Source organism: Ranitomeya variabilis, chromosome 2 (assembly GCF_051348905.1).
Source record: "Ranitomeya variabilis isolate aRanVar5 chromosome 2, aRanVar5.hap1, whole genome shotgun sequence".
NCBI classification, from domain to species: Eukaryota; Metazoa; Chordata; class Amphibia; order Anura; family Dendrobatidae; genus Ranitomeya; species Ranitomeya variabilis.
The window spans coordinates 1,110,688,577-1,110,704,136 of record NC_135233.1 but is presented as its reverse complement, the minus strand read 5'-3'; the positions used below and the strand labels follow the sequence as shown (position 1 = coordinate 1,110,704,136).

Here is a 15,560-nt window from a genome sequence, read left to right as displayed (position 1 = left end):
ACCGGGGTATAATATACAGAGGAGAGATCGGGGGCAGTGACCGGGGTATAATACACGGAGGAGAGATCGGGGGCAGTGACCGGGGTATAATACACGGAGGAGAGATCGGGGGCAGTGACCGGGGTATAGTACACGGAGGAGAGGTTGGGGGCAGTGACCGAGGTATAATACACAGAGGAGAGGTTGGGGGCAGTGACCGGGGTATAATACACGGAGGAGAGATCGGGGCAGTGACCGGGGTATAATACACAGAGGAGAGATCGGGGCAGTGACCGGGGTATAATACACAGAGGAGAGATCGGGGCAGTGACCGGGGTATAATACACGGAGGAGAGGTTGGGGGCAGTGACCGGGGTATAATACACAGAGGAGAGATCGGGGGCAGTGACTGGGGTATAGTACATGGAGGAGAGATCGGGGGCAGTGACCGGGGTATAATACACGGAGGAGAGATCGGGGGCAGTGACCGGGGTATAATACACAGAGGAGACATCGGGGGCAGTGACCGGGGTATAATACACGGAGGAGAGATCGGGGGCAGTGACCGGGGTATAGTACATGGAGGAGAGATCGGGGGCAGTGACCGGGGTATAATACACGGAGGAGAGATCGGGGGCAGTGACCGGGGTATAATACACAGAGGAGAGGTTGGGGGCAGTGACCGGGGTATAATACACAGAGGAGAGATCGGGGGAAGTGACCGGGGTATAATACACGGAGGAGAGATCGGGGGCAGTGACCGGGGTATAATACACGGAGGAGAGATCGGGGGCAGTGACCGGGGTATAATACACAGAGGAGAGATCGGGGGAAGTGACCGGGGTATAATACACGGAGGAGAGATCGGGGGCAGTGACCGGGGTATAATACACGGAGGAGAGATCGGGGCAGTGACCGGGGTATAATACACGGAGGAGAGATCGGGGGCAGTGACCGGGGTATAATACACAGAGGAGAGGTTGGGGGCAGTGACCGGGGTATAGTACATGGAGGATATATATATATATACACAGTTGTGTTTGCCTCATCAGCCGTCCTTCCTTCCTCCTGCATTCCTCCGGGGGTCTCCTCCTCATTACTAGACCCCCGTCTCTGTCCTCGGTTCTTATCCTGGGGGTCTGGCTGCTCATCCTCCTAATCCTCATCATCCTCATCATCCTGCTCTGGATGCTGCTGGACCACTCGCTCCCTCCTCCTCCTCTTACCTCGCCTCCTGGGGTCCCATCCTGCAGGGCGCAGCATGTGAGGGTCCAGGCTTAGATGGAGGGGCTGCAGAGCTGGAGATGGGCCTGGATGCTGCAGCTCCTTCAGTGCACAGATGCTGAGTGATGCAGTGTGATGTGTGATGTCACTACCTGTGCTGGGCGGAGCTGTGTGATAATCACTGATTAACCCCTGCCTCTCCATTATCTTATATCAGTAAGCAGGACACAGAAAATATCCTCACACTGACCCCAGAGCTGACAATCTACACCACATCCTGTGTCATCATGCACAGGTCAGGACGTATAACCCTCACACTGACCCCCGGAGCTGACAATCTACACCACGTCCTGTGTGTCATCATGCACAGGTCAGGACGTATAACCCTCACACTGACCCCCGGAGCTGACAATCTGCACCACCTCCTTTGTCATCATGCACAGGTCAGGACGTATAACCCTCACACTGACCCCTGGAGCTGACAATCTACACCACGCCCTGTGTGTCATCATGCACAGGTCAGGACGTATAACCCTCACACTGACCCCTGGAGCTGACAATCTACACCACGTCCTGTGTCATCATTCACAGGTCAGGACATATAACCCCCACACTCACCCCCAGAGCTGACAATCTGCACCACGTCCTGTGTCATCATGCACAGGTCAGGACGTATAACCCTCACACTGACCCCTGGAGCTGACAATCTACACCACGTCCTGTGTCATCATGCACAGGTCAGGACGTATAACCCTCACACTGACCCCCGGAGCTGACAATCTACATCACGTCCTGTGTCATCATGCACAGGTCAGGACGTATAACCCTCACACTGACCCCTGGAGCTGACAATCTACACCACGTCCTGTGTCATCATGCACAGGTCAGGACGTATAACCCTCACACTGACCCCCGGAGCTGACAATCTACACCACGTCCTGTGTGTCATCATGCACAGGTCAGGACGTATAACCCTCACACTGACCCCCGGAGCTGACAATCTACACCACGTCCTGTGTGTCATCATGCACAGGTCAGGACGTATAACCCTCACACTGACCCCTGGAGCTGACAATCTACACCACGCCCTGTGTGTCATCATGCACAGGTCAGGACGTATAACCCTCACACTGACCCCTGGAGCTGACAATCTACACCACGTCCTGTGTCATCATTCACAGGTCAGGACATATAACCCCCACACTCACCCCCAGAGCTGACAATCTGCACCACGTCCTGTGTCATCATGCACAGGTCAGGACGTATAACCCTCACACTGACCCCTGGAGCTGACAATCTACACCACGTCCTGTGTCATCATTCACAGGTCAGGACATATAACCCCCACACTCACCCCCAGAGCTGACAATCTGCACCACGTCCTGTGTCATCATGCACAGGTCAGGACGTATAACCCTCACACTGACCCCTGGAGCTGACAATCTACACCACGTCCTGTGTCATCATGCACAGGTCAGGACGTATAACCCTCACACTGACCCCCGGAGCTGACAATCTACATCACGTCCTGTGTCATCATGCACAGGTCAGGACGTATAACCCTCACACTGACCCCTGGAGCTGACAATCTACACCACGTCCTGTGTCATCATGCACAGGTCAGGACGTATAACCCTCACACTGACCCCCGGAGCTGACAATCTACACCACGTCCTGTGTGTCATCATGCACAGGTCAGGACGTATAACCCTCACACTGACCCCCGGAGCTGACAATCTACACCACGTCCTGTGTGTCATCATGCACAGGTCAGGACGTATAACCCTCACACTGACCCCTGGAGCTGACAATCTACACCACGCCCTGTGTGTCATCATGCACAGGTCAGGACGTATAACCCTCACACTGACCCCTGGAGCTGACAATCTACACCACGTCCTGTGTCATCATTCACAGGTCAGGACATATAACCCCCACACTCACCCCCAGAGCTGACAATCTGCACCACGTCCTGTGTCATCATGCACAGGTCAGGACGTATAACCCTCACACTGACCCCTGGAGCTGACAATCTACACCACGTCCTGTGTCATCATGCACAGGTCAGGACGTATAACCCTCACACTGACCCCCGGAGCTGACAATCTACATCACGTCCTGTGTCATCATGCACAGGTCAGGACGTATAACCCTCACACTGACCCCTGGAGCTGACAATCTACACCACGTCCTGTGTCATCATGCACAGGTCAGGACGTATAACCCTCACACTGACCCCCGGAGCTGACAATCTACACCACGTCCTGTGTCATCATGCACAGGTCAGGACGTATAACCCTCACACTGACCCCCAGAGCTGACAATCTACACCACGTCCTGTGTCATCATGCACAGGTCAGGACGTATAACCCTCACACTGACCCCCGGAGCTGACAATCTACACCACGTCCTGTGTGTCATCATGCACTAGTCAGAACGTATAACCCTCACACTGACCCCTGGAGCTGACAATCTACACCATGTCCTGTGTCATCATGCACAGGTCAGGACGTATAACCCTCACACTGACCCCCAGAGCTGACAATCTACACCACGTCCTGTGTGTCATCATGCACAGGTCAGGACGTATAACCCTCACACTGACCCCCGGAGCTGACAATCTACACCACGTCCTGTGTGTCATCATGCACTAGTCAGAACGTATAACCCTCACACTGACCCCTGGAGCTGACAATCTACACCATGTCCTGTGTCATCATGCACAGGTCAGGACGTATAACCCTCACACTGACCCCCAGAGCTGACAATCTACACCACGTCCTGTGTGTCATCATGCACTAGTCAGAACGTATAACCCTCACACTGACCCCTGGAGCTGACAATCTACACCATGTCCTGTGTCATCATGCACAGGTCAGGACGTATAACCCTCACACTGACCCCCAGAGCTGACAATCTACACCACGCCCTGTGTGTCATCATGCACAGGTCAGGACGTATAACCCTCACACTGACCCCCAGAGCTGACAATCTACACCACGTCCTGTGACATCATGCACAGGTCAGGACGTATAACCCTCACACTGACCCCCGGAGCTGACAATCTACACCTCGTCCTGTGTCATCATGCACAGGTCAGGACGTATAACCCTCACACTGACCCCAGAGCTGACAATCTACACCACGTCCTGTGTGTCATCATGCACTAGTCAGAACGTATAACCCTCACACTGACCCCTGGAGCTGACAATCTACACCACGTCCTGTGACATCATGCACAGGTCAGGACGTATAACCCTCACACTGACCCCCAGAGCTGACAATCTGCACCACGTCCTGTGTCATCATGCACAGGTCAGGACGTATAACCCTCACACTGACCCCTGGAGCTGACAATCTACACCACGTCCTGTGTCATCATGCACAGGTCAGGACGTATAACCCTCACACTGACCCCCGGAGCTGACAATCTACACCACGTCCTGTTTCATCATGCACAGGTCAGGACATATAACCCTCACACTGACCCCAGAGCTGACAATCTACACCACGTCCTGTGTGTCATCATGCACAGGTCAGGACGTATAACCCTCACACTGACCCCCGGAGCTGACAATCTACACCACGTCCTGTGTCATCATGCACAGGTCAGGACGTATAACCCTCACACTGACCCCTGGAGCTGACAATCTACACCACGTCCTGTGTCATCATGCACAGGTCAGGACGTATAACCCTCACACTGACCCCCGGATCTGACAATCTACACCACGCCCTGTGTGTCATCATGCACAGGTCAGGACGTATAACCCTCACACTGACCCCTGGAGCTGACAATCTACACCACGTCCTCCGTGTCATCATGCACAGGTCAGGACGTATAACCCTCACACTGACCCCCGGAGCTGACAATCTACACCACGTCCTGTGTCATCATGCACAGGTCAGGACGTATAACCCTCACACTGACCCCCGGAGCTGACAATCTACACTACATCCTCCGTGTCATCATGCACAGGTCAGGACGTATAACCCTCACACTGACCCCCGGAGCTGACAATCTACACCACGTCCTGTGTCATCATGCACAGGTCAGGACGTATAACCCTCACACTGACCCCTGGAGCTGACAATCTACACTACATCCTCCGTGTCATCATGCACAGGTCAGGACGTATAACCCTCACACTGACCCCCGGAGCTGACAATCTACACCACGTCCTGTGTCATCATGCACAGGTCAGGACATATAACCCTCACACTGACCCCCGGAGCTGACAATCTACACTACATCCTCCGTGTCATCATGCACAGGTCAGGACGTATAACCCTCACACTGACCCCCGGAGCTGACAATCTACACCACGTCCTGTGTCATCATGCACAGGTCAGGACGTATAACCCTCACACTGACCCCAGAGCTGACAATCTACACCACGTCCTGTGTCATCATGCACAGGTCAGGACGTATAACCCTCACACTGACCCCCGGAGCTGACAATCTACACCACGTCCTGTGTCATCATGCACAGGTCAGGACGTATAACCCTCACACTGACCCCTGGAGCTGACAATCTACACCACGTCCTGTGTCATCATGCACAGGTCAGGACGTATAACCCTCACACTGACCCCCGGATCTGACAATCTACACCACGCCCTGTGTGTCATCATGCACAGGTCAGGACGTATAACCCTCACACTGACCCCTGGAGCTGACAATCTACACCACGTCCTCCGTGTCATCATGCACAGGTCAGGACGTATAACCCTCACACTGACCCCCGGAGCTGACAATCTACACCACGTCCTGTGTCATCATGCACAGGTCAGGACGTATAACCCTCACACTGACCCCCGGAGCTGACAATCTACACTACATCCTCCGTGTCATCATGCACAGGTCAGGACGTATAACCCTCACACTGACCCCCGGAGCTGACAATCTACACCACGTCCTGTGTCATCATGCACAGGTCAGGACGTATAACCCTCACACTGACCCCTGGAGCTGACAATCTACACTACATCCTCCGTGTCATCATGCACAGGTCAGGACGTATAACCCTCACACTGACCCCCGGAGCTGACAATCTACACCACGTCCTGTGTCATCATGCACAGGTCAGGACGTATAACCCTCACACTGACCCCCGGAGCTGACAATCTACACTACATCCTCCGTGTCATCATGCACAGGTCAGGACGTATAACCCTCACACTGACCCCCGGAGCTGACAATCTACACCACGTCCTGTGTCATCATGCACAGGTCAGGACGTATAACCCTCACACTGACCCCTGGAGCTGACAATCTACACTACATCCTCCGTGTCATCATGCACAGGTCAGGACGTATAACCCTCACACTGACCCCCGGAGCTGACAATCTACACCACGTCCTGTGTCATCATGCACAGGTCAGGACGTATAACCCTCACACTGACCCCCGGAGCTGACAATCTACACCACGTCCTGTGTGTCATCATGCACAGGTCAGGATGTATAACCCTCACACTGACCCCCGGAGCTGACAATCTACACCACGCCCTGTGTGACATCATGCACAGGTCAGGACGTATAACCCTCACACTGACCCCCGGAGCTGACAATCTACACCACGTCCTGTGTGTCATCATGCACAGGTCAGGACGTATAACCCTCACACTGACCCCTGGAGCTGACAATCTACACCACGCCCTGTGTGTCATCATGCACAGGTCAGGACGTATAACCCTCACACTGACCCCTGGAGCTGACAATCTACACCACGTCCTGTGTCATCATGCACAGGTCAGGACGTATAACCCTCACACTGACCCCTGGAGCTGACAATCTACACTACATCCTCCGTGTCATCATGCACAGGTCAGGACGTATAACCCTCACACTGACCCCCGGAGCTGACAATCTACACCACGTCCTGTGTCATCATGCACAGGTCAGGACGTATAACCCTCACACTGACCCCCGGAGCTGACAATCTACACCACGTCCTGTGTGTCATCATGCACAGGTCAGGATGTATAACCCTCACACTGACCCCCGGAGCTGACAATCTACACCACGCCCTGTGTGACATCATGCACAGGTCAGGACGTATAACCCTCACACTGACCCCCGGAGCTGACAATCTACACCACGTCCTGTGTGTCATCATGCACAGGTCAGGACGTATAACCCTCACACTGACCCCTGGAGCTGACAATCTACACCACGCCCTGTGTGTCATCATGCACAGGTCAGGACGTATAACCCTCACACTGACCCCTGGAGCTGACAATCTACACTACATCCTCCGTGTCATCATGCACAGGTCAGGACGTATAACCCTCACACTGACCCCCGGAGCTGACAATCTACACCACGTCCTGTGTGTCATCATGCACAGGTCAGGACGTATAACCCTCACACTGACCCCTGGAGCTGACAATCTACACCACGCCCTGTGTGTCATCATGCACAGGTCAGGACGTATAACCCTCACACTGACCCCCGGAGCTGACAATCGACACCACGTCCTGTGTGTCATCATGCACAGGTCAGGACGTATAACCCCCACACTGACCTCCGGAGCTGACAATCTACACCACGTCCTGTGTGTCATCATGCACAGGTCAGGACGTATAACCCTCACACTGACCCCTGGAGCTGACAATCTACACCACGCCCTGTGTGTCATCATGCACAGGTCAGGACGTATAACCCTCACACTGACCCCCGGAGCTGACAATCGACACCACGTCCTGTGTGTCATCATGCACAGGTCAGGACGTATAACCCTCACACTGACCCCCGGAGCTGACAATCTACACCACGTCCTGTGTCATCATGCACAGGTCAGGACGTATAACCCTCACACTGACCCCCGGAGCTGACAATCTACACCACGTCCTGTGTGTCATCATGCACAGGTCAGGACGTATAACCCTCACACTGACCCCTGGAGCTGACAATCTACACCACGCCCTGTGTGTCATCATGCACAGGTCAGGACGTATAACCCTCACACTGACCCCCGGAGCTGACAATCTACACCACGTCCTATGTGTCATCATGTACAGGTCAGGACGTATAACCCTCACATTGACCCCCGGAGCTGACAATCTACACCACGTCCTCCATGTCATCATGCACAGGTCAGGACGTATAACCTTCACATTGATCCTGGAGTTGACAATCTACACCATGTTGTGAGGCTCACCTGGTGAGGTGGGTCCGCTAGGCCTCTGGTCCAGGATGTGGAGGTATACAGGGAATCCAGGCATTGGTGTTGCTTGGACTATGTGGAATCTCGGATCAGTCAGACATTTGGAGTGGATCCCGACAGGAAGGAATGGAAGTGTACAGGTAGTGGAACAAACTAAACATGGAACACCAGAGTGTAAATCCTAAGACAGGTCTTCCTCTTCATGTTGTAGCTTCTATTCTTCTAACCATGATGTCCTTCTCCAGAGATCGCTCTCTTCGTATGATGTGCCCACAGTTCGTAGCTTGGTGATCCTTTGCCTCCAGTGACATGTCTGGCTTGGTTTCTTCTTCTGGCCATCCATGGTATTGATAACATCCTTGTCCAGCTCCACATTTTGAAAGTGTTGATTCTTCTTATTTCTTTATTGTCCAGGTCCTTCATCTGTATGTTACTACAGAAAAGACCAGACTATGTACGAGCCGTGTCTTCATCACCAGTGAAATGTTCCTTGAATTAAAGACCTTGTCCAGTGACTTCATTGTTGATGTGTGATTCTTCTATTGACTTCCAGTGTCGTCTCTGCCATCTTGAGTGATTATTGATCCTTGGAGGCTGAAGTCCTTTACAACTTCCAGTTTGTCATCGTCCATCTCGCATGTGTCCCGGTTGTACCTGGCAGTAGTCATTATCTTTATCTTCCTTGTGCTGAGTAGCAGTCCCATGCTCGAGCTTTCTGTCTTGACGCTCCGTAATAAGTCCTTCTTTCCATCTACACTTGTTGCTGTCAATGTTGTATCGTCTATGTTTTTACTGTAAGATTGTTGATGATTCGTCCAGAAATTTTGATTCCTTCTTCTTTTTGGCAAATCCAGCCTTTATCCACCTAATGTCAGCAGACTCTTGTTCCTCTGTCTGCTCCTCGTCAGTAAGGCTGTCACCCACTATAAAGGATCTTCAGTAGGTAACTAAGTCCCATATGTTACTTACATGCACTAATACCATTTCATTAGTTACTTACTGCTGCGGATTTGGTTATTTTGTTTTTATTCAAGGAAGTCCCAAAAGCAGTGGTGTATTGGAGATTGATGAAAAAGGAAAATGTCCTCAACGTGTTGTGTCCCAATCTGAAGAGTTTTCATCTCTCGCGAATTGGATACGGCCTCCTGGGATTGCAGAGCAATTTGCTGAGATCAGCTTTAGATGTGTCAACAGGGAAACAAATGTTATTTTCAGCTTTTTTCGAAAGAGAAGTCCATGAAATTCTCTTCTCTTCCAGAATCAATGAATGCTTGTCCTGTGGACGTAGAGGAGCCAAAGGAAACAGACATACTGTATTTACATTCCATGCATTGGAATCGGAGGTGTATTTACTATACGGTCACGGTGAGCTCTCCGATAACCGGCCATGTAGTGGAAACAGCCGCGGTCTCATCATCATCCATCAGTCAATTGCCGTATTGTCCTGATGATTGGATGCAGAGGAGTTGTGTACCCTGACAAACTGGTGACAGCGTTGGAATCTGCGTAACCCCCCCCCAGCTGTTAACCTTGACACTAGGTAATTGGGCAGAAGCCCAGGAGAGGACCACCTTGGGGCAGGACTGTCAGAAGATGCCAGTGGAGTGAGATGGCTCCAGATAGTTGGGTCCACTGGAGAAGTAACGGGTGTAAATGTGGGCCTTATTGATACTTTAGAAAAAAACTGCCACAGAATACAGGTGGTGGCCAAGGTCCAGGGTCCCACCAGATCATGGAAGAGGCTGCAGATGCTTATTGTGATGTTCAAGTTCTGTTATTATAGAGGATGTTTTAGAACTTGAGCTTAAAAGCAGTGTGTCTGGACGGTGAGACCTCAGCAAAGATGAACATGTATTTACCACTGATGTAGGATGTGAGCTCTGTAAACTTGAGAGTTTGAGTGATTGTCGCTTGTTGTGATTCTGAGACCTTCAAGCCTTACAGACACATCAGTGTGTAAGACAATCTGGGGCATTGGCTCCATAAATATTCAACCTAAAACCTGGCATAAATCTGCCCTGATTATGCTGCTGAGCATAGACAATGATTTGTGCTCATAACAGGTGTCGTTAATGGTGTGCATCCAGCCCCCGAGAGTCCAGAAAAGACAATATGGGGTGGATTCTGGTAATGTGATTATTGAAGGATAATTATGGTTATGATGTCTTATATCCTCAGACCCCAGGGCAGATATGAAGATCATACCCTCCGAGAGTCAGAAAACAGCATCACAGATGAGATCCGCAAGGTCAACATGAGTCCACGGCAAGAAGGAAAACTCCAAAACCCTTCTACAAGTGAATGAGACTGCTGATATCTGTACACTTTCTGCAGCCAAGACTGTTGCTCCCAGGAGTTCCTGCCAATGGGTGATCTCATCATGCAGAGATATTAAATCTTAGGACGCTCCTCAAACCTTCTCCGTCATCACCCAAATGATGGGCAATGTGAAGGAAATGTTCACAGAATGCTGGTCTGGGAAAACAGCCCCATAAGTACAGTATATGTGAGAAACCCCCGTGATGCATGGACAGATGCTACCCCATACACAGGACAATACCCCCCATATACAGACAGGACAATGCCGACATACACAGGACAATACCCCCATACACAGGACAATTCCCCCCATACACAGGACAATGACCCCCATATTATACAGGACAATACCCCCCCATATACAGGAAAATATCCCCATACACAGGACAATACCCCCATACACAGGACAATATCCCCCATACACAGGACAATACCCCCTCATATACAGGAAAATATCCCCATACACAGGACAATACCCCCATACACAGGACAATATCCCCCATACACAGGACAATACCCCCTCATATACAGGACAATACCCCCATACACAGGACAATACCCTCTATGCACAGGACAATAACCCCCCATACACAAGACAATGCCCCCCATATACAGGACAATACCCCCCATACAAAGACAGGACAATACCCCTCATACACAGATGGGATAATACCCCCAGTACACAGGACTATACCCCCCTTACCCAGGAAAAGGGAATATACTGTGAAAACCGAATAATACCACATACAGGGGATAAATACCACAACACCATGATCAGACCACATTGTCACGCATGTGGGAAGACTAAGTGCAACACAAAGGGATGAGGGGAAGTAAGTCCATAGGGGGTGTAGACCCCTAGGCAGATCTAATAGCACCCTGTATAGCCTACTATCCCTATATTGGTCCCACACCAATCGCCCAGCAGGAACCTAAGCCCTGTATATCCCTAGAGCTAGGTCCTGAATAGGGAAAGGGGGGTGGGGGTGTGCACTGGTCAGTCCCCACTGTACTCTAAAAAGAAGAAAGGAGACAAACAAGGGAAGAGAAGCTTAACTTGAGCAGACTCTAGAGAGGTAACGCCAAATGTCCTCCAACAGCACCTGAGAGGAAGTAAGCCGACTGCTATAGCTCCAAGCCTTCACAAGTGAAAATGGGAATATCGCTGGCAACTCCCTGAAGCAGACTGGGAGTATATAAACACCCAGGTCCAGGTGTGTCAATTAGAGCCGGAGGGAGGTTGCCACTGGGTCCAAAAGTCAGAAGGATTTAGAAGGTGTCTGCAATGTCAAATGCAGAGACCTTCTGCAGCCAGATGGAGAGCGACTGTCTGTAGCATCTGACACACCTGTGACACACATATTACCACCAAATAATACCACATACAAGGAACAAATACCACCAGACCATGACCAGACCACATATTACCACCACTTAGTGACCGAATAATACCACATACAGGGGATAAATGCCACCACACCATGACCAGACCACATATTACCACCACATAGTGACCGAATAATACCACATACAGGGGATAAATACCACCACACCATGACCAGACCATATATTATTACCACACAGTGACCGAATAATACCATATACAAGGAACAAATACAATCATACCATGACCAGATCACATATTACCACCACACAGTGACCAAATAATATCACATACAGAGGATAAATACCACCACACCATGAACAGACCACACATTACCACCACACAGTGGTGACCAACTAATACCACTTACAGGGGATAAAAACCACCACACCATGACCAGATCGTATATTACCACCACACAATGACTGAATAATACCACATACAGGGGGATAAATACCACCACACCATGATAAGACCACATATTACCACCAAATAGTACAATGTCATGTTCTCAATGGCAAGAGAACATAGCATCAGCATATATAGGAACTAGCTCTTGGAAGATGGGAACTGAGCTGACCATGAACTAAACCTAACGCACAACTAGCAGTGGCCGGGTAGCATGCCTACGTTGATTCTAGATGCCCAGCACCAGCCGGAGGACTAAATAATGCTAGCAGAGGAAAATATCAGTCCTAGCTCACCTCTAGAGAAATACCCCGAAAGGAGACAGAGGCCCCCCACATGTATTGGCGGTGAATTAAGACGAAATAACAAACGTAGTATGAAAATAGGTTTAGCAAATTTGAGGTCCACTTACTACATAGCAGAAGACAGAAAGGACACTTTCATGGTCAGCTGAAAACCCTATCAAAACACCATCCAGAAATTGCTTTAAAACTCTGGCATTAACTCATAACACCAGAGTGGCAATTCCTGTTCACAAGAGCTTTCCAGACACAGTAACGAAACTACAGCTGTGAACTGGAACAAAAATGCAAAAACAAACATGGACAAGAGTCCAACTTATCTAGTAGTTGTCTAGGAGCAGGAACAAGCACAGAGAGGCTTCTGATAACATTGTTGACCGGCAAGCAACTAACAGAGCAGCAAGGTTATATAGCGACTCCCACATCTTGATGGGAACAGGTGAACAGAGAAGATGAAGACACCAGTTCAATTCCACCAGTAGCCACCGGGGGAGCCCAGAATCCAAATTCACAACAGTACCCCCCCCTCAAGGAGGGGGCACCGAACCCTCACCAGAACCACCAGGGCGATCAGGATGGGCCCTATGAAAGGCACGAACCAAATCAGAGGCATGAACATCAGATGCATTCACCCAAGAATTATCCTCCTGGCCGTATCCCTTCCACTTGACCAGATACTGGAGTCTCCGTCTGGAAACACGAGAGTCTAAGATTTTCTCCACAACGTACTCCAACTCACCCTCAACCAACACCGGAGCAGGAGGCTCAACGGAAGGCACAACCGGTACCTCATACCTGCGCAATAATGACCGATGAAAAACGTTATGAATAGAAAAGGATGCAGGGAGGTCCAAACGGAAGGAAACAGGGTTAAGAATCTCCAATATCTTATACGGGCCGATGAACCGAGGCTTAAACTTAGGAGAAGAGACCCTCATAGGGACAAAACGAGAAGACAACCACACCAAATCCCCAACACAAAGCCGAGGACCAACACGACGGTGGCGGTTGGCAAAAAGCTGAGTCTTCTCCTGGGACAACCTCAAATTGTCCACCACCTGCCCCCAGATCTGATGCAATCTCTCCACCACAGCATCCACTCCAGGACAATCCGAAGATTCCACCTGACCAGAGGAAAATCGAGGATGAAACCCCGAATTACAGAAAAACGGGGACACCAAAGTGGCAGAGCTGGCCCGATTATTGAGAGCGAACTCTGCCAATGGCAAAAAAGCAACCCAATCATCCTGGTCAGCAGACACAAAACACCTCAGATATGTCTCCAGGGTCTGATTAGTCCGCTCGGTCTGGCCATTCGTCTGAGGATGGAAAGCGGACGAAAAAGATAAATCTATGCCCATCCTAGCACAGAATGCCCGCCAAAATCTAGACACGAATTGGGTCCCTCTGTCAGAAATGATATTCTCAGGAATACCATGCAAACGAACAACATTTTGAAAAAACAGAGGAACCAACTCGGAAGAAGAAGGCAACTTGGGCAGAGGAACCAAATGGACCATCTTAGAGAAACGGTCACACACCACCCAGATGACAGACATCTTCTGAGAAACAGGCAGATCTGAAATAAAATCCATCGAGATGTGCGTCCAAGGCCTCTTAGGAATAGGCAAGGGCAACAATAATCCACTAGCCCGAGAACAACAAGGCTTGGCCCGAGCACAAACGTCACAAGACTGCACAAAGCCTCGCACATCTCGTGACAGGGAAGGCCACCAGAAGGACCTTGCCACCAAATCCCTGGTACCAAAAATGCCAGGATGACCTGCCAACGCAGAAGAATGAACCTCAGAGATGACTCTACTGGTCCAATCATCAGGAACAAACAGTTTATCAGGTGGGCAACGATCCGGTCTATCCGCCTGAAACTCCTGCAAGGCCCGCCGCAGGTCTGGAGAAACGGCTGACAATACCACTCCATCCTTAAGGATACCTGTGGGCTCAGAGTTACCAGGCGAGTCAGGCTCAAAACTCCTAGAAAGGGCATCCGCCTTAACATTCTTAGAACCCGGTAGGTATGACACCACAAAATTAAACCGAGAGAAAAATAATGACCAGCGCGCCTGTCTAGGATTCAGGCGCCTGGCGGTCTCAAGATAAATCAAATTTTTGTGGTCAGTCAATACCACCACCTGATGTCTGGCCCCCTCAAGCCAATGGCGCCACTCCTCAAAAGCCCACTTCATGGCCAAAAGCTCCCGATTCCCAACATCATAATTCCGCTCAGCGGGCGAAAATTTACGGGAAAAGAAGGCACAAGGCCTCATCACGGAGCAGTCAGAACTTTTCTGCGACAACACTGCCCCAGCTCCGATCTCAGAAGCGTCGACCTCAACCTGAAAAGGTAGAGCAACATCAGGCTGACGCAACACAGGGGCAGAGGAAAAACGGCGCTTAAGCTCCCGAAAGGCCTCCACAGCGTCAGGGGACCAATCAGCAACATCAGCACCCTTCTTAGTCAAATCGGTCAATGGCTTAGCAATATCCGAAAAACCAGCAATAAATCGACGATAAAAGTTAGCAAAGCCCAAAAATTTCTGAAGACTCTTAAGAGAAGAGGGCTGCGTCCAATCACAAATAGCTTGAACCTTGACAGGATCCATTTCAATGGAAGAGGGAGAAAAAATATATCCCAAAAAGGAAATCCTCTGTACCCCAAAAACACACTTAGAACCCTTCACACACAAAGAATTAGACCGCAAAACCTGGAAAACCCTCCTGACTTGCTGGACATGAGAGTCCCAGTCATCCGAAA

The 15,560-nt window shown here is 50.6% G+C and overlaps 2 protein-coding genes across 6 annotated transcripts in view; one reads left to right on the top strand and one right to left on the bottom strand.

Annotated features, from left to right (window-relative positions):
- The window catches only part of FNDC4 (fibronectin type III domain containing 4), a 65,705-nt gene extending 64,355 nt beyond the window's left edge, over positions 1 to 1,350 (bottom strand). Inside the window, exon 1 of one of the 3 annotated variants that reach the window (XM_077291973.1) lies at positions 1,206 to 1,350. The gene's annotated coding sequence lies outside the window, so the exon portion shown is untranslated. Of the gene's footprint in view, positions 1 to 1,011; positions 1,125 to 1,205 lie in introns of those variants that run through there. The other 2 variants (XM_077291970.1, XM_077291971.1) reach the window with 2 other exon arrangements.
- Positions 1 to 9,837, top strand: part of LOC143808856 (low density lipoprotein receptor adapter protein 1-B-like) — a 100,193-nt gene extending 90,356 nt beyond the window's left edge. For all 3 annotated transcript variants that reach the window (XM_077291977.1, XM_077291976.1, XM_077291984.1), the window contains exon 9: positions 9,633 to 9,837. In XM_077291977.1, the coding sequence (XP_077148092.1) occupies positions 9,633 to 9,822 (190 nt within the window). In that variant the 3' untranslated portion in view covers positions 9,823 to 9,837. The remainder of the gene's footprint in view (positions 1 to 9,632) is intronic.
- The last annotated feature ends 5,723 nt before the right edge of the window (positions 9,838 to 15,560 follow it).